Genomic DNA, 22,424 nt, shown 5'->3' with positions numbered 1-22,424 from the left:
TTTCTTGGGAATTCTCCCATCCCCCCTTAGGTACTCTTGCTTGGAGAAATAACTAGAGAAAGTTAATTGGGGCCTTGAGATAAGAGGGGGTGGAAAAAGTCTCAAAGTCATACAGTGAGTACAGAGTTTATTTAAAACAAGCAAACATGCAAGTGAAACAAGCAAGAAAAGCCCCTGTACTTGGCAGGATGACTGCAGTCAACAGAATGCCTTCAAAGTACAATTGCTCCCCTAATGATTGCAACAAGAACCGTATTCGAAGTCACTGTGTTTGATTAGAACAATTAAAAAAAAAACCAACAAGAATTTCATTTTCCTTAGGAGAAAATGTCCAGTCTAGTAACGAATCCTAAATGAGGTGCAATGGCTTCCTCCACTGAGGCATATTCATCAGGAATTAGGAAACATTTTACCAAGAACAGAAGTTCCTGAAGTTTTGTCTGCGGTTTACAAGGAGTGATAAATAGGCGTCACTGGTTTTTTTGCAGTTCAGCTGCACACTTTGAGGTCCAGGACAGGAATTATCTGAGAAGGCACTACACTCAAGATGAATACATAGATCTGCTATAGACCTATTGCAAATGAGGTTATCCAAATTAGTGTCTAATTCTTTAACTTTTGAACTATTTGATATACAAGACTATTTTTCTAATTGTTTGCTACTACTGTGAGAAAAAATTAATCCTATTTAACAGGTAGAAGGATCAAAATAAAGTGTTGATGTTGCTAAGGCCACATAAGGTATCACCACTAGAGCACAGATAGGTACAAACACCTCATGCCCTTTGTGTCCAGATGACCACATAATTCATTAAGAGACTGAAACAAAATAAAACTATGCTTAGAGCTGGAGTTCCAGTCCAAGGGTGCATCAGCACTCAGCAAATCAGTCCCTGCCAGGGGAAACACAGACATGGCAAGTAGTTGTAACTAAAGTTTTCAAAACCATTTCACAGTCGTGACCAAAGTAATTACCCAAAGTAATGCCCTAGTCTGATAACGATGTGTTTGGAACTTGACTTAGACTCCATCACTCTTTATCTAATCTCCAAAAGATCTGATGCTTCCAGGAGCAAGCTTGCAGTCATTGTAATAAATCCACAAATTTTGGCAGGGAAGTTACAGGATCTCCAGGAATGAGGTCGATTAGAAGTACAGTACAGCACATTGTAGAAAAACCTACTTGGGAAGGAAGGTTTTAATTTGGACAGTGCTTTTGACAAATTGTGGCAAAAATTACTTTGTGGAAGGGCAAGCACAGGAGCTTGTTACTTTTAACACCTTATTTTCTAGTAGTTAATAGGGGTCATTGAAGGGGTAGTGGGGGTGTCCAGCATCTCTGGCTACTAGCTTTCCATCAATCTGTGAAGTAAACAAGACAGACTCAAGTTAGAAAGTTAAAAATCCATTCTTAGTCTCAGTTTCAAGTTCTCCATTATTTAGTTTCTAAAGCTTTGTATCCCAAACATCTGGGAGTGTATTTTTCAGCCTAAACAAGAGCTCTTCCCTCTACCCCCAAGTCCTCTTAGCCTTTCTTAGAAGAAAAGAAAGACTTCTATAGCCTAGAGCAAGAGTCTCTCAAAGCTGCAGAGACTTGAAGAATTAGATTAAGAATAGTTAAAAGCTTTTTGCCTTGTAGCTGTTATTGAGTAAGTGTTGTAACATGCACACTTCCAAACACTTTATTGGAGTTGGAGCCTTTGTCCATGTTTCAATGATGGAGAATTGCTGGGCTGCCAAGTCTAGGGATGGGTAAGATGAAACACATTGAGAGGCTTGTTCAGGGTCATATACTGAGGCATTAATAGTGTCACTGAACTCCTTTTAGGAACATTTCCACAGAAGACCAGCTTGTCCAGCTGTAAAATGGGAGCACCGAAACCAATATTCACAGATAACCAGAGGTTCAGGCTGGCACAAAACCAGACAGAGTCTCAGTTCCTACATCCCACCTCGAAGCATTGAGATGCACAAGTTGCATTTCCAGTTGCACCAAGTCCGTTGCAACACCCCCAACTTCTGTGTAGCTGAGGTAAAACCTCATCTGTAACTTTTGGGGAAGTCTGGGTGCAGCACTGGCCCAGAGCACACACCTCCCCATGTGTCAGGCAAGCATCATTCAGCTAAAACTTATGTTAAACAACTAATGTCTGAAAAAAAGTTACGTTAGAGCAATCATTTATTTTTATACATATGAACGTGATGGTAGTGATCACTCAAAATGTTTTGGGCACAGAGGAAATCACCGAGACTTTCACACCAAGTATCCACTATCAAGTACCCCAATTAGCTTTGAATACAAAACCTGCATTTCAAAGCGACTGGAATTCCTGCAATGAGCTTTTAAATGAAATGAGTCACCTGGGGGCACTGCAGAGCACGGAAAGGCAGATGTTACGGTGTAACATTTGACTAATGCTCTTATTAAAATAAACCTGAAATGAAGCTGTTCGCTGAAGGCAATCCTTAAAACTGTGGACAGAAGTGTCACAGTCGCTTCAGATTTCCTCAAGTTCTCTTGATGCCAACAGCTTCCTCATGTTCCTATAATTCATATTCCTCACTTTCCCCCCAGTTCCGTCCCCCTGCATATTTCTCCACACAGAACAGGCAAGCATTCTTGTTCACAGCAGGCCAAGACAGCAGCTGCCAGAAGCAATGTTTCACATCACTGATTCCAGTCTACTCCAGGAATTTGAGAGAAGGGGGGGGGGGGGATAAAATCACCAATGAACACACCTGCAAATCAACAGTAGCTAACTCTCAAAAATAGATCATCATGTGCACACCACACTTCTCCTCTCCTGGCTTGACACTCATTTAAGTTTCACTTAAGTATATTCCTTGGCCAATTATGCGTTTCCAAAAGTTTGGATTTCAGACTGGTGGCAAAGTAATTTCCAAACTATCCAGATAATGAACAGTTAAAAGTATAAAGCAACTTTAATTGCCTACATGAAATGTAATAGCCTCCCCTCAGGCTTTAAACAAAACATGAGGAAGAGAGTGGCACAATTATAAGAACTTGTGCTATAGGTCAATGAAGTAAAGCAAGGAAGAACTGTCTCATTAGTTATGATAGGAGCTCTCATGTCACTGCCATATCACACTTTGAAATCCAGACTCTAAGTCAGATTTATAGGGGAGATAGGCATGAAAGGTTAGACAGGAATTTTAATACACAGTTGATGAAAATTCTTTCCAGTAAGCCCAGAAGGGATGGGCAGGAGACAAAAGGTTCCACTAGAGATCTTAGAGCTACAGAGCCATGATTTAACTCTCCTCATCTTGCTTCTTCCTGTCTTGTTATCTGACAATATGGCAATATCTTTGAAGCCCAGCTGCATCACATTCACCCTTTCTCAAGCTGGATGGGCTGCCACTTTGAACTGTATTTCATCTCTCCTTTGTGAATCCCTGTGATCTGATCAGGTGTCCCAGGTAACAAAAGCACATGAATTATCCCTGGCTTATTCAAGCCAGGCTACATTTTAATGTATTTTGCAGTTTCATTAACAAAACAACTTTGTTTGCAGCATGGGTAGCAAAACACTCGAAAGCAACACATTGTCAGCAGCAGGTGTGCTTGTCACTACCCCATTCACACAGATCAGCAACTAAGCTGCTTGTTTGGTATACAGACTCCTGATCCATAAACACAGAGAGAATGTTGGCTGCAGGAATGTGGGGGTTTATATTTATACACACAAACAGTTAAAAGGGTGCCCTTGCGGCTCATGTAAGCATGACAAACAGTGAAAGCTGTAACACATATCTACCCTTGATATGAGACAGTAATTTCCCACACATTCACAGCTTCTCTTTTCTAACTCAGGCTGGTCACTGATACACTCAAACATTCAAAGATCCCACAATGATAAATCCTGGAGAAAAGCCTTCCCCAAGAATTCCTAGAGCCAGCAGCCACTACTGAAGGATGATTTACAGGCAAAGTGCTGAAGAGGCCAGATTATGCTTGATACCTCCCAAATTTGCTGAGATTTCCTGTATCTGTGCAGTGTACTGTATGGCAGAGAAGGGATAAATCGCCTCAGATTCATTATAGCACAACTACAGCAACTCGTTACAGTTGCCATATCCTGGCCAGTGATGCACCAGAGAATGGCAACAGCTCTCTGTTGTACAGTCAGAAGCAGGACAAGAATAAATGAGAAACACTATAAAGACAGGAGACAACAAGGTATGAAGTAGGTTTTTTTGCAGTGAGAGAAAAGGAACAAGTTTATGTCCTTTAATATACTAAAAGAAAGACCAAGAGGACCTTCAACACTTACAATTCTCTGGCTTCTCTAAAAACAAACTGGCATCTGCTAGCACACAAGGTAAGGCTCCGTGTGACGCAGTAAATTACTGATGCTAAAAGACGCTGCAGCTAAGGGATTTGGGAAGAAAAATACAACAGCCTAATCCAAACTCCTTATACTGGAGGAAGGTCATTACAACAGATTCTGAAAAGGGGGACATGCAGCGGAGGGGAAGGGACAAATTCCCCAATGTGACTTCCACAATGGATGTGCAGAAGCAGCAACACCCTGAGTCTTCACTGATCTTAGAGGTTTAAGGTACAAAGTAGACAGTGACAGCTGGCACAAGGAGTACTTCTGGAGGAATGCCACGGAGCTTAGCCTGCTTGGACTTGAGAAGAACAAATCAGCAGGAGTTTGGTGGGATTTGAAGTAGGATGGGACTCTGACTTAAAGACCCATGGATGAATCAGTAATGAGAATTCAAGAGAGGGCCACCAGTGTCCAAAACAGAGGACAAAATTTTCAACAAACTGCCTTTTCTGTACCAAGCTTTTGAAAAATTCTTTCATCTTAGATACCCTAAGAAAATGCATTGTTCTTACGAGTAAGTAGTTCTGATGGGAACGCTAAAGAAACAAAACTGTAAAAACCCCAAGTGGGTTGCACAATTAATGGAAACTTAGAAACACAAGAAATTTACCGTAATCATTGGCACAATGTAACGCCAGTTTCTATTCAGCCTTCCAATGTGGCTCATCTCCTCTTCTGTGAGGCTGAAATCAAACACCTGAAAACAAAAGCCAGAGGCTTTACTCAGTAACCATAGGTTGCCATCAGTTTGTCTTCTGCTTATAAATATGAAATTGCAATTAAACTCATAAAGAACACCAAAGCAAAGGCTTAAAGTCTGAGCTGTTCACACACCTGCCAGCTCTAAGCCTACACTGGTACTGCATAGCGCTCTGCCACTAAGATAGAAAGCAGTGGGACTGTTCCTCACAGTAAGTGCTGCCTATTCAATAAATATTCTGTTTCCATGTAGATCTAAACCTCGAGTGACTGCAGAATTTATGGGAATTTCTTGAGATTTCTAGCAGCCCACTACATGGAAGAATTTGGATTAATGGGAGTAACAGTTACAGAAACAACTCCTAAGTTAAAAACAAGTATGTAACCAGCCAATCTTTATAAAAAAAGATCCAACGAAATGATTCAGAAACATCCCTCAAGATTACTTAAAGTCAGGGTTTTCAAATAATTTCTAAAGTCTCTACTTCAGAGCAGAAGTGAACCACACTTACTCCTTCTGCATCACTAGAATGGCAGTTTGCTGGAGAAGTAGTCACCAGCCCTCACTTGCAGGAGTGAATCACTGAGCATAATTAGAAGACTCCCTATTTCAATAAATATGTCTCAAAAACATTTAAGTACAGATTTTTCATTTAGACCTCTACAAAGTACATTCTTTACCTTCTGATAACAAGACTGAGCATATGCACATCTGCACACACACACTGAGCTGCTTAAAACACATCCTTTGTTTTCAGAAAGAATCTTTACCCTCCCTCCCCAGTGTGTGCATACATCGATGAACAAGTACAAACCAAATGCTTCAGCTTGCTGCTCTGCAAGTTGTAGGACAGTACAGCAATTACTCACATGAAAAAGGCATTGCTGGAACTCCTCCATGTCAGCTTACCTGGAGATTCTGCTGAATGCGAGCAGGAGTGACACTCTTGGGAATGACAACCACTTTACGCTGCACTTGCCATCTGAAAGAGGAGGTGAGAGACTTTGTCTGTGCATGCAGTCCAAGAACAATAAGTATTTATTTTGGTTGACTAATGATCTGTGCCAGCAGAGATGCCACTTCTGTGAAATAAAAATCCCCACAGAAGGAGTGCCCTGTATTGTATTGGGACCTGGTGTGTCCAAGCTCAAGCAAGACAGTAACAACTGAATTAATCAGAGAGGGGAAAATGTTCATGCCTTGGAACAAGCATCCAGGTTTCAAGTGTTTTAAGCTAAACCCAAGAAACAGTCAGAAAAACATACTTCAGCATTTCAAGCAAGTTCTAACCTGACAGCCCCTCAGAAACTAGATGAAAACCCAGATCCCTGAAGTGCCTGTCTAGTGGCTTGAGGACAAAATCTCAAACATATTCAGCTTCTGGGTAACCTGCTACTGCCCAAGACTGTGGTGGTGACACTGATGGATACAAAGCCAGTCAAGAAAAATGAGGAAAGAAATCCAATTTTAGTTTACAAGGTGCTGATCACATTCTGAGTATCAATCAGTCACCTTATTTCCCAATATCCAGTACCTGGCTATATAAAAACAAAACAGCAAACAGTTCTTCATTGCAAAGGAGGCAGGCCTTTTCCTCGGAGCCCGCCTGAGTGCAGCAGCAAGCACTAGAGGCTTCAAGGCACTGACCACATGCAAATTCAGTGGGCAGCACTCACATGTGGTACACTGCTGCCTTAATTGTCCTACTGCTATTTCCCAGCAGGAAAGGTACTGTCCCAGACATGGCAACAGCCCATGGGAACTGTCCCATGGGAACATGGATCCAGGCCCTGAATGGACCCCTCTGATCTAGTCTACCTGCCCTAAGGCAGGGCCAACTCTACCAGCTCTGTAAAACAAGCCCCAAGTGGGGTGTGCACTCCCTGTGATTTTAACTCCTCCCTGACACACTTAAGTGGATTCCTTCTAGCTTGTATGTTTTGCTTTATTGAAGGCTGGGTCCCAAACACCACCTCTCTCACAACTGTTCTGTACCTGAGGATGATCTGTGCAGGTGACTTGCTGTATTTTTCTGCAATTTTTTTGATTCCAGGTTCCTCCAGAAGCACAGGCTCATCTGGTTGTTTCCACATGCGATCCGGGGAGCCAAGGGGACTGTAAGCAGTGACCACCAGGCCTCGTTTCTGGCAGTGAGCAATCAGCTCATTCTGAGCTAGGTAAGGATGGCATTCCACCTATTAAAATAACCCACAATGAGTGGCTACAGAACAGGTATCAACATACGATGAAATAAACAGGAAGTCAAGCAAAAGAGAACTAAACATATCACAGGAGCTCATTCCAGATTCCAGAAAACCTTATAAGGTTTAAGTTAACCTTAGTAACTCAAGTCACTACCAGGAGAAAGAAGTGTCTGGTAGGCTAAGCTTACAGGAAACAGAGAACAGAGCACCTAAGCTTGGTGCTGAACTTTCCCTTGGTACCAAACAGATCATCCAACAAGCAAGGAACTTCTCTGCAGTAGGGGTTCAAGTTATTCCCTCACAATCTTTCCTTCTTACAGACTAAATTGTTCCTCACAGGGAAGATGAACTCTTCCACCAACCTGTTCAACTATCAGGTATAAATGCCCATAGAACATGGATGTAGGCCTCCTTCCCAAAAAATTAATCTGCCTGGAAAAACAGCCTCTGTGTGCCTGCTCCTGCAGAGCTGGCTATATTCTTCCCTGCAAATAAGAAGCTGCACCGCTTGTGCTAAACACATAACATTAGTTTGCAAATTCTTCACTCTTACGCACAAATAGGAAAGGTATTTGTCTCTATCCACCTTACCTGGAGCACAGCTGGCTTCACAGTAGCCACACTTAGTACATCATCGATCTGACGACTGTTGAAGTTTGACAGCCCAATGGCTTTCACAAGACCTTTTTCCACCAGTTTCTCCATAGCCTTCCAGGTATCCTTATAATCAGTGTAGTCATAACGCATCGTGTTATCAGGATTCTTTGGGAAAAGATTGTCCCCTCGTCTACAGCATCAAAGGTGAAGTGTAAGTACATATACCACATTATTTATATTACGTTAATTCTTCACTTAAAGAAACTTTCCTCAAAGTATCCTTAGAAGTTATACATAGTCTGAAGGGTAGAGTACAAACTGAATGAATCTTATCTGTTCAATTCCATTACATGACTTAACCTATAAGCAGTTATTACACAAGACGGTCTTTCCTACATAAAGTTGTTATACAGCACTTTGAAGTACTTATCTATACAGCAGTGACTACACAGAACTGATAAACCACTGTGCACACAGCAGCAGGTCTTTGCACACTTTGATCCCAATAAAACAGCTGATTTAGTGAGCAGCAACTCAGAGGGCGGCTTGGAGTTGCTACCAAAGGGATCTGGGTTTAAGAGCTGTCTAGGAGACAATGTATTCAAAGGACACTGGCATTCCCACTCCCTCTGGATTCTGTAGCTGTGTCAATACTCGATACAAGCACAGATTCTCCCAGAAGTCTTAATATGTACATGTTGTTTATAGGTTGGGTGTGTTTCCTTCCAATTAGTCATACCAACACATTAAAAAAAAAAAAAACCCAAACCAAAAAAACCCACCCAAACAGACACAAAGTACCCAGTTGTGCCAGGTGACACCCCCACAGCCAAAGGGCTGTGACTGGTCTCTGAGCAGTCCCTGCTTGGAAGGGTACAAGCAATCAATCCCCTTAGAAGAATACAGCTCCCTAATCACCACAGGACTCTGCTAGCTCAGCACACAGAGACTCTTACACTGCTCTAGCTAAGCAGTGAATGGTGTGAGAAATGGCAGTACCTGGGGACAAGGGGAGATGGTTCTTCATGTCACTGATAAATCTAGAACCAAAAATAACTCTGAAAGCCTTATGAGCTTCCAAGTCAGAAGAGCAGCCTCATATGTCAAGAGGACTGTATGAAGTGAGAGTAGTTCTCAAGACCTAGAGGCACTATGATTTTCATCTGGAAGTCTGTTTTAATTTCTGTGTAAGTAACATTCCTTAGCTCAGTTTCCCAATGCCACAGGCATTATAGATAAGCATGCATTAAAACAGTTAAGTAGAAATAATGGAAAACTGCAGAGTACACAGTTTCCAATGAGAAAAGAAATGAAATTGCTTTATTAGACTGTCAGTTTTGTCAACAGTGTCACAATATAACCTAAATTTAAATATCAGCAGTATCTAAACATACATCATTATTTGTGTTATGTGTCATTATCAAAGCAATGTTTGATGGGGTGGTTTTTTCAAGCAAATGAAAAGCAAACCTGTTGCACAACAAGGGGAATTTGTAACAGACCAGTTCTAGTTAAAAACACTTCCTCATTCTGTTATGCTGAGGAATATATTTGAGCATCTTTCGTCTTATCATTAGTGTATGACACTTGTTAAATTCAGTTCATATGAATAGAAGGAGAAAAAACATTCTCAGATTTGCAGAACAGAGGCCCCTTAAACTGACAGGGCTTGAGTGAAAATTCCATGCAAACATCTGGTCAGGAGATTTACTCCTCCTGCCTCTTTGTTGATTGTAGTTGGGTGGGTACTGCTTCCACATCTACAAGGAAATGGAGTCTGGAACTGTGCTTCTCATGGGATTGTAGGATAAGTGCATTTAGCACTTAACTGGGAAACTTTCTTGCCTCTTATTTCCTCAAATCATAGAATTATTGCAATTAGTGTCATATGAAGTAATTTCACTTCCTCCTCATACAGATACCACCATGATACTGCATGTGCTTGTCCACTCCAGTATAGTTAACTACAAGTGAAAAGTCTTTATGAAGCATTTAATTCCCATTTTACAGAGCAGTACAACTAAGGGACAAAGCAGTTCTGGTATTTTTCCTCAGGGTTACCATGTAGACCAGTGGCAGAACCAAAAATAGCTGCCACACTTCCCCAGTGCCTAGATCTAGACTAGTTTAAACTTTAAACACCAAAAAACACCTTGCAGGCAGCATAAACAGGAATTCACAGCTCAGAAAGAAGGTCCTCAGGATATAACATAATCCACTTATATAAAACTGGTGTTTCTGCATTCTGTGCCCTTTCCATCTAGAACTTACTCAAAGGCATGAGGCCAGTGCATGAGGTAGAGGTCCAGGTAATCCAGTTTCATATCTCCAAGTGTTTTCCTCAGCGCTGGCTCTACATCTTCTGGGTGGTGCTTGGTATTCCAGAGCTTTGATGTTACAAACAGGTCCTCCCTTTTAATAATCTTTAAGAAAGGAAAGAGAGCATAATTTACTGGAGCAAGTTCAAAAAGAGAATTGCAACAATTCCCCAGCTAGTTTTAAAAACAAAGAGAACAACTGAAGTTTTGTGGTTTGTTTTGGTTGGTTTTTTTTTTTTTTTAATAAGGTAACACATGGAACCTACAAATTAAACCTTTCAAAAATATAGTGGATGTAGAAGAGCCAGAGAAATACACACAGTGGCAAGTCCTAAAGTATATCAAGTAGCAATTTATTAGAAGTTTTGAAAACCAAAACAATCTCTTTCACATACACACCCTTCCAAACCTTCCAATTCAAGGGTTAAAGCCATTACTAAGTGTGATGTGGCCAAAAGAAAGATTACTCAGCTTATTCATATGTAAATTTTGAAATTTCTACTTAACAATTCACATATTCCAGGCCCAACCAGCTAACTTACTTTACTCATCACATACTATAAACAGATTGCTTGTTGTGGAAAGAGCATGGGAAAATAAACAGAAGATTCCCCCCCAGACGTCTGCATTTGAGTTTCTAGGCTGTGGAAGGAGCACACTAACAATTGAGAGCCCTGTACCCTGTGTTGGAAGGGTAAGAACCAGAAATAAAACAGTGGAGAACTGGTTAACTAGAAAGTGTAAAATACAAAAGGGAGATCACATTGGGCAAAGGATGTTTCTCACTGTTGTATGTCTGACAAAACTTCACTCAAGTCTGTATTTTGAAGAATTTAGAATTATTAGCTCCTTAGTTTCTCTCTTCCAACCATTCAGTTATTTCTGTGTTTCACACAAGGGTGTTGTGTTTAAAAGGAAGATATTTTAAAATTATTGTAAAAAGAATTTTCATTCTAATTCTTGTTATAAGTTAGTTAGCTAATATGAATTGAACAAAAGGCCTATGCTTCCCTTTGTTAGTTACCACATCTAGTAGGGAGGAATCCCTGGGGCAAGCTGAAAACAGCCTCTCTCAAGCACATCACATAACAAAGAGACTGCCCTAAAGCCAAGGCAAGAGCAGCAGGAAAGCAAGAACATGAAAACGTTCTTTCCATGGGCTCTGAGGCTGTACAGGTTATCCTTTTGGCCCCTTTAGGGAATAAATTTAAGATTCCACCTCAGCTCATCCATAGGAATGCCTGTTCCAATACATTATACTTAGGCCTAAAACTCTCAGGTGTGGATTTTGGAGCCACAGTTGTGAACCTTTCACATGCAATCACTGCTTTGAAAAAAATTTTTAATTCACCACATTTACTCACTCGTATTTTATCTATAACCAAAAAACCTGCTGTTGACATTTTATCAGTAACCAAAAAACTAAATTTGGTGTGGCTATCCACCACTGCATGCTAGACTGGAAAGTCAGAGTAACTTTTCATATAAATAATGACATATATTTTACATTGTAACTACTGATTCTGGGAACCCCAAAGTATCCAAATTAGAATACTTTATGAGGGGAAAAGGGGCAGGAAGAAGAAGAAAAAAACCACCATCACTACCAAAGGCATTTTCTGTACCTTCCATTCAAATATCCATGACAATCTTTCCTCCCCATGATAGCCAGGAGGGTTCTAAGAGGAGGGAAAGCCCTCTTTCATGCCTTCTGATAAATAGCAAACAGCTGGGGTAGACCAGCAGGAAAAGCTACAAATGTTAACTTTCACAGGTGACAGCTTAAGTTTTGGCACAACACCCAGTCAGCAGGACAGTTCCTGTGTTTTTACCTTGTTGGGCCCGACACATTCCTGGAAGGCCTCCCCAACCTCGGCTTCGTTGCTGTAGGCGGCCGCGCAGTCGATGTGGCGATAGCCCACGCTGAGGGCGTGTTTCACTGCCTCCTTCACCTGCAACCAGAAACACAGTGCCCATGCAGTCACTGAAAAGGGATGTGGCACCAGGGGAAAAAAATGCTAACAGACTTAGTGAGGAATACGCCCCAAAAAACCCACAGACCTGCATAAGGTCATGAGATTCAAACACGAGGATCCAGGGTCTCTGCGGCACAGTCCTTAGGGGGGACAAGCTAACTGCTGGCACACATTCCAAGAGGAACAAGAAAATGGATCGTGCACACAGGGCCAGCATGCAAGAATGCAGGAGATAGAACAAATCCCTACTCTTTGCTATAGCTGTCACACTCTTCTTAAATATAAAATGAGCTCTAAGAACCAGTTTTCAAATAAGTCATGGCTTAGGAAAACAACTTTTCTGACCTAAGTGACAAATCAACATCAGTCAAACCTGTAATATATTTCCTCTTGCCCAGTAAAGAAAGAGCCTGGCTTCTAACTCCAGAATCACCACCGTTTGGGTTTGGTTCAGCCACTCACACTTAATTACCAAGACAGTGCTCTTTCATGGAACATTTTTCTTTCTTGTCTCATGATTGCACAACAGTAGAAGTCATACTGCTGGGATAATCCTGATGATGCTCACAACTTTACATTTTGCTTCCAACATTGCTGACAGTGAAGGTGTTGCCAACAGCAACATATCCCTTGCTCCATGTTGTCACAGAAAAGCCAGAATGGTTGGGAACCACTTTACTTCAAATCTGTATCTGCTTTTGAAAGCTCTAATGAAGCACAAGCACCAAACATCTTCACATCTGGGCTTCAGATATGGAGCAAGGCTAGAAACCAGAAGCAAACACAGAATGACATCTTTGTGAGGACTCATAAGGAGCTTTTGAATAAAGATTTTTTATAAATGATTGTGCAAGAATGAAGAATTACTACAGTTGCCAGTGTAGCCATCATCTCCTGTTAGGCTGATGACCATTTAGTAAAATCTGTTTCATTTAATTTCCAGTGGACAGTTAGCACTCATTCTCTCTTACATCTGTCCATCTGAAGTACTACAGAAAGAATAATACACCCCATCTGCACAGGGATTTCTATACATTTCCCCTCACTGATTTGTCTCCAAGACTATAGGAGACTGTAAATTACTCTGTGTATAAGGCTTGATGAAAGAGGGCAGTAAGTGTTTATTGAGATCACACCTCTCTTGTCATGAGATTAAAAAATATGTCCACAAAGGCTAGAGGGAAATTGATTTCTTTCAACTTAATCAAAGTACCAGCATTTTCAAATTTAAAGCAGACAAAATTAGTAATACCAAGCAAAGGCATGTACAGTCCTGCTTTCAGATGCTACAGAAAGACGACAGGGAATCAAATGTGAGAAGATCTCTCTCTTACTGGTGGATTTTGTTTGTTTTTCTTGTCAAGAAGTACAGTAAAAGCAGACACAGGATATTCTGACTGCATTCTTTGACATTTTGAGAGGAAAACTGGAATGTAGCTTAGTTTCCCTTAGCCAGGATGACAAAGCACTTCTATTCCAGCAGTGAACTCTTCCTTTCTCTAGCAGGATGGTACTTACAGTCCTTGTTTCACCCAACAAAGACATTTCTCAGGTCACTACAAAGTCAAGGGCAGGGTAATTCTGAAATCACTTGAGACATAGTAAAGGCTTTTAAGACTCAGTATCTATCCTCCAAAAAGGTGAGAGTTGCAGAGAGGGACAGGAAAGGGAAAACAGCAGTGTTCTATATTTGGAACCTCCTATTTCCTGTATCATATTAATACGGTTTTTAACCAAACAGGCACAAAGTTTACCATAAATGAAAGCAGGCACCACTCACAGAAAACCAGAGATAAAGCACTCCAAACATGTCTCTGCAAAGCAATCAACAAGAGGCTGTATTTCTTTATCAGCATGTTTTGAGAAATTTCTAGCATCAAAGAACTGGGACTGGTCATTTAAATAAGGTTTAGATCTGAGAAAAAAAAATCTGTATTTGTGTAAGGTACTCCCAGCCTGCTAAGACATTCCAATGTGAACTGAAAGCTCCTGTTCCACACAGAAAGAAAACAATAAAGAGGAAATGTTAAAAAAAAAAAGAAAAAGGCATTTTTGAAGGGGAAAATAATAGCATATAGAAGTAAGTTTAAGAAAAGTACTTTTTCTAAACAGGAAGTTTTGAATTTATGAGATTAACTTCAGACAGGTATATGCATTTCATGGTAGGGGACAGAGAAAAAAGCCACAACAGAAGCAGATGAAGATTCACACGTCTCTGGATATTTGGTGTTCTGAAGTAACAATAGCCAAAGGATCCTTCAAACTTTCCATATATTCTTTAGTTTAGCCTGTCAATACTGCTATGAAAGGACCAATTAGTGAGTTCACTTTGCATTAGGCAAGTTGAGTCACACACCTCTAGTGTGACTCACCAATTCATCCCCAGAGAACTAAAAAGTTAGGTCTAACTGAAAGTAGGTCTGAAAGGATCTTGAGACATCTTCCAGTCTATCCTCATGGCCCACAGCTGGGCTGAATAAATCCAGACCACTCCTACACATATTTGTCATAGCCCTTCTTGTGACAGGCAGTCTATTCCAATGCTTTGCAATCTTTATGTTCAAAGTCTTTTCGATGACTCACAAAGATGGCCCTGATGCCACATCCCATTTCCCCCAGACATGAAATCCACAGCTTGCCCTTTGTGAGGGCTTTTTGCACATTTGCAAAGTGCTGGGACAGCTCCTCTCAAACCTCTCTTGACCACATAACTGTAGGTGCTTCCCCCTTTCATCACAACTTACCTTTTCCAAACCTTGCATCACTGTGGCTGCCAGCTCAGCAGCTGTTTCATGCCTTTCTTCAAATGGTTTGCCCCAGAAGAGACACAGGTATTGCAGTTGGAGCCTTACTCTCCTTCTCTTTACAGCAAAGTCCAAGGAACTACACTCCTATTTAAACATCCTAGTAAGGGACTTGGCCTTGCCACCCACCCTCTTTTGGTTTTGAAGATGGATGAACACAGTATCAGTGGCAGATTCAGAAACAGAATCTGTAAGTTCCAATTAATTATATCCATTACTAGACTTCTAGTTCTTCTATTTGCCTCTCACAAGGTTAAAAAACTAACAAGCCATCTTTATACTTCCAGGCAACACAAAGTGCAAGTGACCCAGGAGCCTCTCCTCCTGCACAGCCTCAAGCCATTATGAAGAGATTTGCACTCTAACAGTTCAATATTACTAGGAAAGAAAAGGCTCTGACAAGCCTCCCCTGCTTCCTGCAAAGTTGACACATTTTAGCAGTCCAAGTACTTTTTGCTGACAGGAAATAGGAAAAAACCTATATAATCAGTCCACGTGATATTCAGATGCACTATGACCAGAACCCAAGTGTTGCTATATCACAATTTCTAAATATTGCAGTAAAATTTGCTGAAAAGGAACTTACACCACCAGATAAGTAATGGCAGCTTAACAGTTGGTGTTCCCTAAAATAAAGGGGTTTGCCTCTTATCCTTCAAATGTTGAATTAAAGTCTCTTCCTTAACAGTAGTGAATTTTTTTCTACTCATAACTGGGATTCTCTATATTGTGTAACAAATTTTAAGAACTAACCATTCTCCCCCGAAGCTGCAATCCTGTCACAAGACACCCTGTCTGACTGGTTTTCTGAGGTGCACATTTCCTCTTCAGCTTTTCCAAGGTTTCACACAGAAACACAACTTCCCCAAGCCCTGTCTCTCCCTCTCCCACAGAGCCAGCCTTTGCCACTGCAGGTTAGGCTGCTCATCAGGTAGGGATCAATCCTCCAGGCTGAAAGCATGGCTCACTTGAGAGAAGAGAACAAAGCATTAAAGGATTACAGATAATCCAGCTGCAATATCAAAAAGCCATGCTACTGATATTCTTGATGCTCCTGTCTGAATGGATTTCTCTTTGAACTCATTCATGCTGCCAGTTCATAAACTTCTGTACTATGCTCCCTTCCATTCAACAGCCTTCCATCATATTCCTATGGAAACATGCAAAACAAATTTCTCTTCTAGCATTTGATCATGCAAAACATAAAGCATCCTATTATTTTATATGGCATCAATCCTATAAAATCCTATAGTCTTTCAACATGGATTTAGATTCAATTATTTTACCCCTATTAATATTGAGGAAACTAGGGCTGCAATGACACCTTTGTACTGGACTGCTAAGATCTGTCTACAAGGTCAAGACTTGTTTACAATCAGAACAGTAACAGCAGTAATAAAGAAATTACTCAAGCTTGGCAAGGGAAAGAATTATAACCTGCAAAATATTTACCCGAAATAATTTAAAAGTCATCCATTTCCACACTTGCTTCTAATGCAGCCCTTGAATAAAAGGGCTTTTGATAAATAGCTTCTACTTGGGAAACAGCTAAACCAAATTTAATCAATGCTAATTCTTTTGTATCTCTGGGGTTTTGGCCCCTAGTCTTTAATTCGTAATAGCAATTATTATCCCTGAACTACATCATGTCCTTTTAAGGGTAAATCATCTGGACACTGCCAAATTGCTGCTATGCCCCTGAATTTTCAAAAGTGATAAGCAGAAATTCATTTATTCCATAGGAATAGCAGCAACTTTTGTAACTTTTCTGGCCCTTTTCACTGCCCTTCCTAGGTTTTGTCTTCAATACATTCTACAAAGAAGTCTTTGAAGACAGCAGATATTCCAAAGAAGTGACTCCCAATGACTTCTGAGGAAACCCAGAGAAGATGGCTGGATCCTGTGTGGTGTTCAGCTGCCAGCAGCACTGCTGATTATGGCAAAATCCAACTGAATTATGTTTAAATTATGCACAAACAGGATCCGTCCCGGTTCCTTTCTAAGGCCACAAGTTTCTCAGAACAATTAGTTCACAGAATAAACAACACATTCATATTTTGTTTGTTTAGTTTCAGACATTTGCTTTAGACAAAGCACATTTAACTGCTTTGAGTGCACAGAAATTAATCCATTAAGTTTGTGCATGTTAATAAACTTAATTCAGCTGTCATTTGATGTTTTAAGTGGCAAAGCTGCACATTCACCCTTTTCCTTGTTTGAGAGGTTGACTGAGCTCACACCAACTCAGCCTCCACATTAGTACAACTTGCACACCAAACAGATCCACTGTCCTGACAGTTGTTTGGACAGGAAAACCCACAGTAAAATGGCTCTGAATAGATTTAATTTTCTTGTTTCCCACCTTTTCCTCTAGCTGGCACAAGAGAATAGCATGTCTTGAGAAGGGTTTTAACTTTCCCTCTCAGTCATGAGCATAGTGTCATCCAACATACTCCAAAAATCATCATGAACCTTACTCAAGGGTAGCAGTGAGACATCCATTTACTGCACAGACATGCAGTGGTGTGCATAATACAGAGTAGCCCCATCCCTGGAAATGTTCACCGCCAGGGTGGATTGACCTCTGAGCAACCTAGTCTAGTGGAAGGGTGTCCCTGCCCACAGCAGGGAGCTGGAACTAGATGGTCTTTAAGGTCTCTTCCAACCCAAACCATTCTGTGATTCCACAATTCTTTGAATACCAGCTGGGAATTCCACCAAGCAGTGGACATTGCCTTGCACAGGAAGTACACACAATTTCTTCCCCCAAAAATGTATCTTTTAACTAAATGAAAGAGAAAGGAACAGACAGACAAAGGGGAGAAGCATTACAATAGCAGGCACACCACAGAGTGCAAACATTCCCAGAGACTGTTTGTAGTAACACAAAGAACTGTTTCCAAGTGTGGTGTTTGCCAATTCACTTGCATTCAGAAGCAGTGAATGTCTAATGATACATGAGTCCTCTTACTCTAAAAGCAGGCTGACCCAAGCAAGTTCTTTGTTTTCCTGCTAACCATTGGCTGGCTGCTGGAACAGGACTTATTACAAGAACGACTTTGAGTTTCTGCTTCCCAAAATAATGTTTTCTGCTGAGTCATCAGCCTAAGCCTGAGGGGTGTCTGGTCAGAGTGGCAGCCTGAGGACTTACCAATGGCATCATGTTATAGAAACAACATTCACTGGTCTCTTTCTGGATTTATGTCCCAGAGCACCACTGCCTGAGGCCAGGGTGAACAAGTGTGAAGGGATCTTCCTTTCTGGAAAGATCTGCTGTCTTTGTGCCTTAAGGCCTTAATCATGCAAATACACACATACATACATTTGACTTCAGTGGACTCAAGACTAGAACAACTCAAGCAAAGGTTCCAGGCCTCAGATCTGGGATCTTCAAAAAAAAGGTGCACAAACACACATACTAGTTGAGAGCACAATATCCTATTGTTCCCTGCTTACTTGGCCACGGTCACTTTTCCAAGTTCCCAGTCCCACGAGAGGCATCTTCTGCCCAGTGTGGAGTGTAACGAAGTCGCATGTTGCAGGCATTTTCACCTAGAGAATAAAAAGAACAAACAGTTTTGCAGCAATTCTTTAAGTTGCAATAATTAACCTTTTCTGCTCACAACAGCAAAGTGTTTTTATCAAAAAGGAAGGGCTTACAGCATGTCCCAACATCCTCACAATCTATGTTTCTGCTCAAACAGTTAGAAAGAAACTGCATTCAGGATGAGCTCCAAAGCTGGTTAGCAGATTTCAGTTACTTCCCAAGCTCTGCTTCATCCAAAATCGTTACTGTTATTTGTTTAAAAAAAACCAACAAAAATAACCAAGAGTAGAAGCATGCAATGTTGGTTGAATATCTGACTATGTAGGAGGAATGGATGTTTTCAAAGCAGAGCGTTCACACAGCATATTATCCCAAAATAGGTTTGCCTTCTCAGTGTTGTAATTTTCCTCACATAATTAGGTCCCAGCTGATGGATGTGTTCACAGAGAGTTTATGCTTTCAATTTCTTGCTTAACTTTTCAAGCCAAACTTTTGTAGATTTAACAGCAGACACCAAACAGCACACTTGTTTTTCAGAGAGATGTACAAGAGCAGTTGGAATGATCCTGACCTGAAGACACCAAGGAGCTGGGAATCCCTGTAAACAGTTAACCTGAGTAGGTCCAAGCTTGTCTTGTGCTGCACTTCATGCACAGCCTTGTGCCATGGGATGCACAGGCTGTAGGATAAACTCAGCAGTGACCTGTAACAGGGGAGTCTGCAGACAGCTCACACTTCATACCTACAATTATGCCACCTACGTGTCTTTGCCTTTATCTAAAAACACAGGAAGTTCTCCTGCAAGCATCCATTTTGTTTGACAGTACAAGTGATGAATAGAGGTGTTTTCCTGTAAAAGAATCCCTAGCAACTCAAGTGACTAAAACAGAGTAAGCCCTGCTACAGACAGGGTCTGCACACTGTGCTGTGTGAGATCTGCTCAATGCTGCACAACTTGGGGCTCCCAGCACCTGAAGGGATGCACAATTATCAACACAGTCCTCTTTCTTTAAACGGTTAGCTCTAAAAACCAACATTTGAGATGATACTTTAGGGTCTGGGTGCCTTGCTTATCAGGATTGTAATGGGCCAGCACCTCCTGGTGCAAGACAATAATTACACCAAACCAATAGCCTTGGATTTGCACTGAGCTAAGTCCAGCTATCACTGGTGAACCAAACTGCAGGTGTACATCTGTTTTATTGGGATAGGAGGTCAGAGAAGGCAGGATGACAGTGCCAACAGTATTCTCTTCTACTCTGAGCTTGCATAGCCATTTTGTAGCCAGATACATGCAAGCAGGTGCTGTTTACCTGAATTTAGGTGCCTACATAAAGATGTCTTCTTACATCATGCAACACAACTAAAAACTTCAGGCTTTTTGATTCACTTTGACCTATAATACAAATAAGATACCAACCATATGCTTTACACAACCGTGTTATGCAATCATCTTAAAGGTAAGAGTTCAACCCAGAAGACAAGGTACACGTTTAATCAATAACTAACATCAGCACATTTTTTAAGAATCATCTTGTTTCATGTAACATTGCATATTAACACTGCAGAGAAATTTGAACTATAGCCTCTGGAAAAATGGAACACATCAGAATGGCAGATGCTGGAAAAAAATATGTTAATTAATACTTTCCACTCAGATTCTTCCCTGAAACAGAGGATTCAGGAGAATCACGTTTATGATGCTAGCCATAATTATTTGGTCCATTAAAAAGCTAGAAGCCTCTTCTTAGAAGTGCAGAACCAAAACAAACATAAAAGCAAACTAATTCTGGACAAGTAAGATGTGGTTATAGCTTAACATTACCAACCCACTGCCACATTCACATAAAAGAATTAAAGCTCAGAGTAATTCAAGAGCAGAGTAAGGCTGGGAGGAAGCACCAATAACCAGAGTAATGCAAACTACCCCTGTTCATCAACCCACAGCTACAGGTCATCTTTAACCTAAAGCAAGGAGTCTTCCAGCAGTAAAACACCCATAGCTATGCATGCATCAATATATATAGATATGCAAATAGGTACGTATTGGCAATATTTAAGCCACTGCTACTGAACCGCTTTTGCCACACAAATCAGGGCTAACCCCTCTATTTTGGCTCCCCCAGAGGCACCAAGCGCTCCCACCTGCCCCTTATCGGGGCGGCGCGGGGGACGATACAGCGGCCCTGCAGCCCCCACAGCCCCGGCCGCGCTCCCGCACTCACCGCTGGTACCGACCACTGCCGCTGCTCCCGCCGCCCGGCCCGGCCCTTCCGCTTCCGCCGGGAATGTGCCGCGGCTTGGGGCAGCGCCGGTGGCCCCTGACGGGTTCAAGTGTGAAAGTCCATCGGTGGCGTTCACTGGGGCTGAGCTGCCCTCACGGCTCTGCCCCCGGCGGCGCAGCCCGACCCAGCACCGGCGGGGCTCCCCGCTACCGACCCGCTCCACGTAACTCATCGAGCCCCCTCGTCGGGTTTGCCCCGCTGATCTTTACCGTGCCCTCCTGGCCCGGTTCCCGTCGGGAAGCTCAGGCAGCCCAGCCTCGTCGCTCCCGCTGAGCGGTGAAGTGATAAATACGATGGGCTGCACCACACGGGGGGAAGCGACAAAAAACGACCCCGGCCCATAAATTCGACAAGAAGTGTTCGCATCTCTCCGACTGCTGTTTGTCGTGGCCTCCTGCAGCCGTTTGTACTTGTAAGAAGACCGAATTTAACCAGTTTTATTTACAGCCCTAAATAAGAGGAATCCAGGGAAAGTGCAAGGCCGATTGCACACCTTTTACTTCAGCTTTTGCGGTCAACGGTGCATAGAGGGAAAGAAGTGGCACTTTCCGAGGAGGCTGAGGCTCCTCTCTTTGCAGGTGGCCAGGAAGGCATTTTCTTGTGTCCTCGGGACCGCAGTGAGATTAAAGCAGGCTCGTTCAGCTGAGTGCTTTTACTGGTGGGTAGGGACAGCCCCGCTACTGATAAATCCAAGCCTTCCCCTGGAGCAGACTTTGGCCTGTAATCGAGAAACAACTGTGCACCCAATCTCAAACACAACTGAAAAAAGATAATCCGTTTTGACTTTTACTCCAGGCTTTCATCTTTACAGGCAATTTATAAACATTCAAAACTCAGAGTAAGATCAGAAATGAGGCAATAGATACCTCTGGTGGGACTTTGAAGAGCCTGTTACTTATTTCCAGAAAGATAAATCTGCTGCAGATTTTGTCTTTGCTGTTCTGACTTGAACTGCTCAGGAGGCTTAAAGGCACAAAGGTCAATTAATCTCTTGGGCATGCATGTGACCAGATTTTTCTGTTGCACAGCCTGTTTTGACAACATAAAGGAAAGTGGGGGAAAAAGTGCAAGGACAAGACAACAATTATGAGTAACAGGAAGTAGGAAATGAAAGAATAAAAGGGGAGGAATCACTGCAGAGATTAATTTATTTTTATGGAGACCCTGTCAAGCACACATCCATTTGAAAATCCACAATATTCAAGCAAAAAAAGATGCTTGACTTATACAAATCTCACATATAAAAACTTCAACAAACCTCAGCCTCCAGTAATGGAATAGGGAGCAAAAGAGAAAAGGTAAGGATGACTAAAATATTTTGTCATCAAAAGGCAGTGATTATCCAAAGATACAGTAATAGCTTGCTAATTGAAAAAATAAAAGATATGCAGAGAAGGAAGAGGTAATGCAAGATATTTTGACCTAGAAATATGGTCTTCATTTGATTCAAACAAGGAAAGCAAGTCTGTGCATTGTATATTTAATGACATGCAGTTGTTTTCATTAAAGTGATTGTGCACTACTTGCTAGTGCATAAATGCCCCATGGCTTGGGAACTTGTCAGTTGTTGACTTTTCAGCTGACTTTCTGCATACATTAAGCTAAATTGTCCCCACATGGCCAGGACTCCACTCT

At 41.6% G+C, this 22,424-nt stretch overlaps 1 protein-coding gene and 1 long non-coding RNA gene across 3 annotated transcripts; one reads left to right on the top strand and one right to left on the bottom strand.

Moving 5' to 3' along the window:
- Positions 1-110: 110 nt before the first annotated feature.
- Positions 111-20,769, bottom strand: AKR1A1 (aldo-keto reductase family 1 member A1). Of its 2 annotated transcripts, XM_082286768.1 has the most exons (10): positions 20,730-20,769; positions 19,818-19,900; positions 18,414-18,509; positions 12,010-12,129; positions 10,131-10,282; positions 7,854-8,049; positions 7,054-7,253; positions 5,968-6,040; positions 4,969-5,055; positions 111-1,362 (listed from the first exon to the last, which is right to left on the bottom strand). In XM_082286768.1, exons 3-10 carry the CDS (start codon positions 18,501-18,503, stop codon positions 1,297-1,299), a joined length of 984 nt encoding a protein of 327 aa, XP_082142894.1. In that variant the 5' UTR covers positions 18,504-18,509; positions 19,818-19,900; positions 20,730-20,769; the 3' UTR covers positions 111-1,296. The 2 variants fall into 2 exon arrangements, with proteins under 2 accessions (XP_082142894.1, XP_082142895.1); XM_082286769.1 differs by lacking the exon at positions 19,818-19,900 and having other exon boundaries at positions 20,730-20,753.
- LOC309575899 lies at positions 5,920-15,817 on the top strand. Its single transcript, XR_014226626.1, has 4 exons — positions 5,920-6,052; positions 7,112-7,235; positions 15,023-15,147; positions 15,245-15,817. It is a non-coding gene; the product is annotated as an uncharacterized lncRNA (long non-coding RNA).
- Positions 20,770-22,424: the final 1,655 nt, after the last annotated feature.

This window comes from Coloeus monedula (assembly GCF_965178545.1).
Source record: "Coloeus monedula genome assembly, chromosome: 9".
Taxonomy (NCBI): domain Eukaryota; kingdom Metazoa; phylum Chordata; class Aves; order Passeriformes; family Corvidae; genus Coloeus; species Coloeus monedula.
Note: the sequence above shows the minus strand (reverse complement) of the source record. Positions and strands in the feature narration are given on the sequence as shown.

Coding starts and splice junctions, on each gene's coding strand:
- AKR1A1 (XM_082286768.1), bottom strand. CDS start 18,503: ATGCCTGCAACATGCGACTTCGTTACACTCCACACTGGGCAGAAGATG. Junction 12,130..18,413: donor GGAAAAGTGACCGTGGCCAA/GTAAGCAGGGAA, acceptor TTCTGGTTGCAG/GTGAAGGAGGCAGTGAAACA. Junction 6,041..7,053: donor CCTGCACAGATCATCCTCAG/GTACAGAACAGT, acceptor CTCCTCTTTCAG/ATGGCAAGTGCAGCGTAAAG.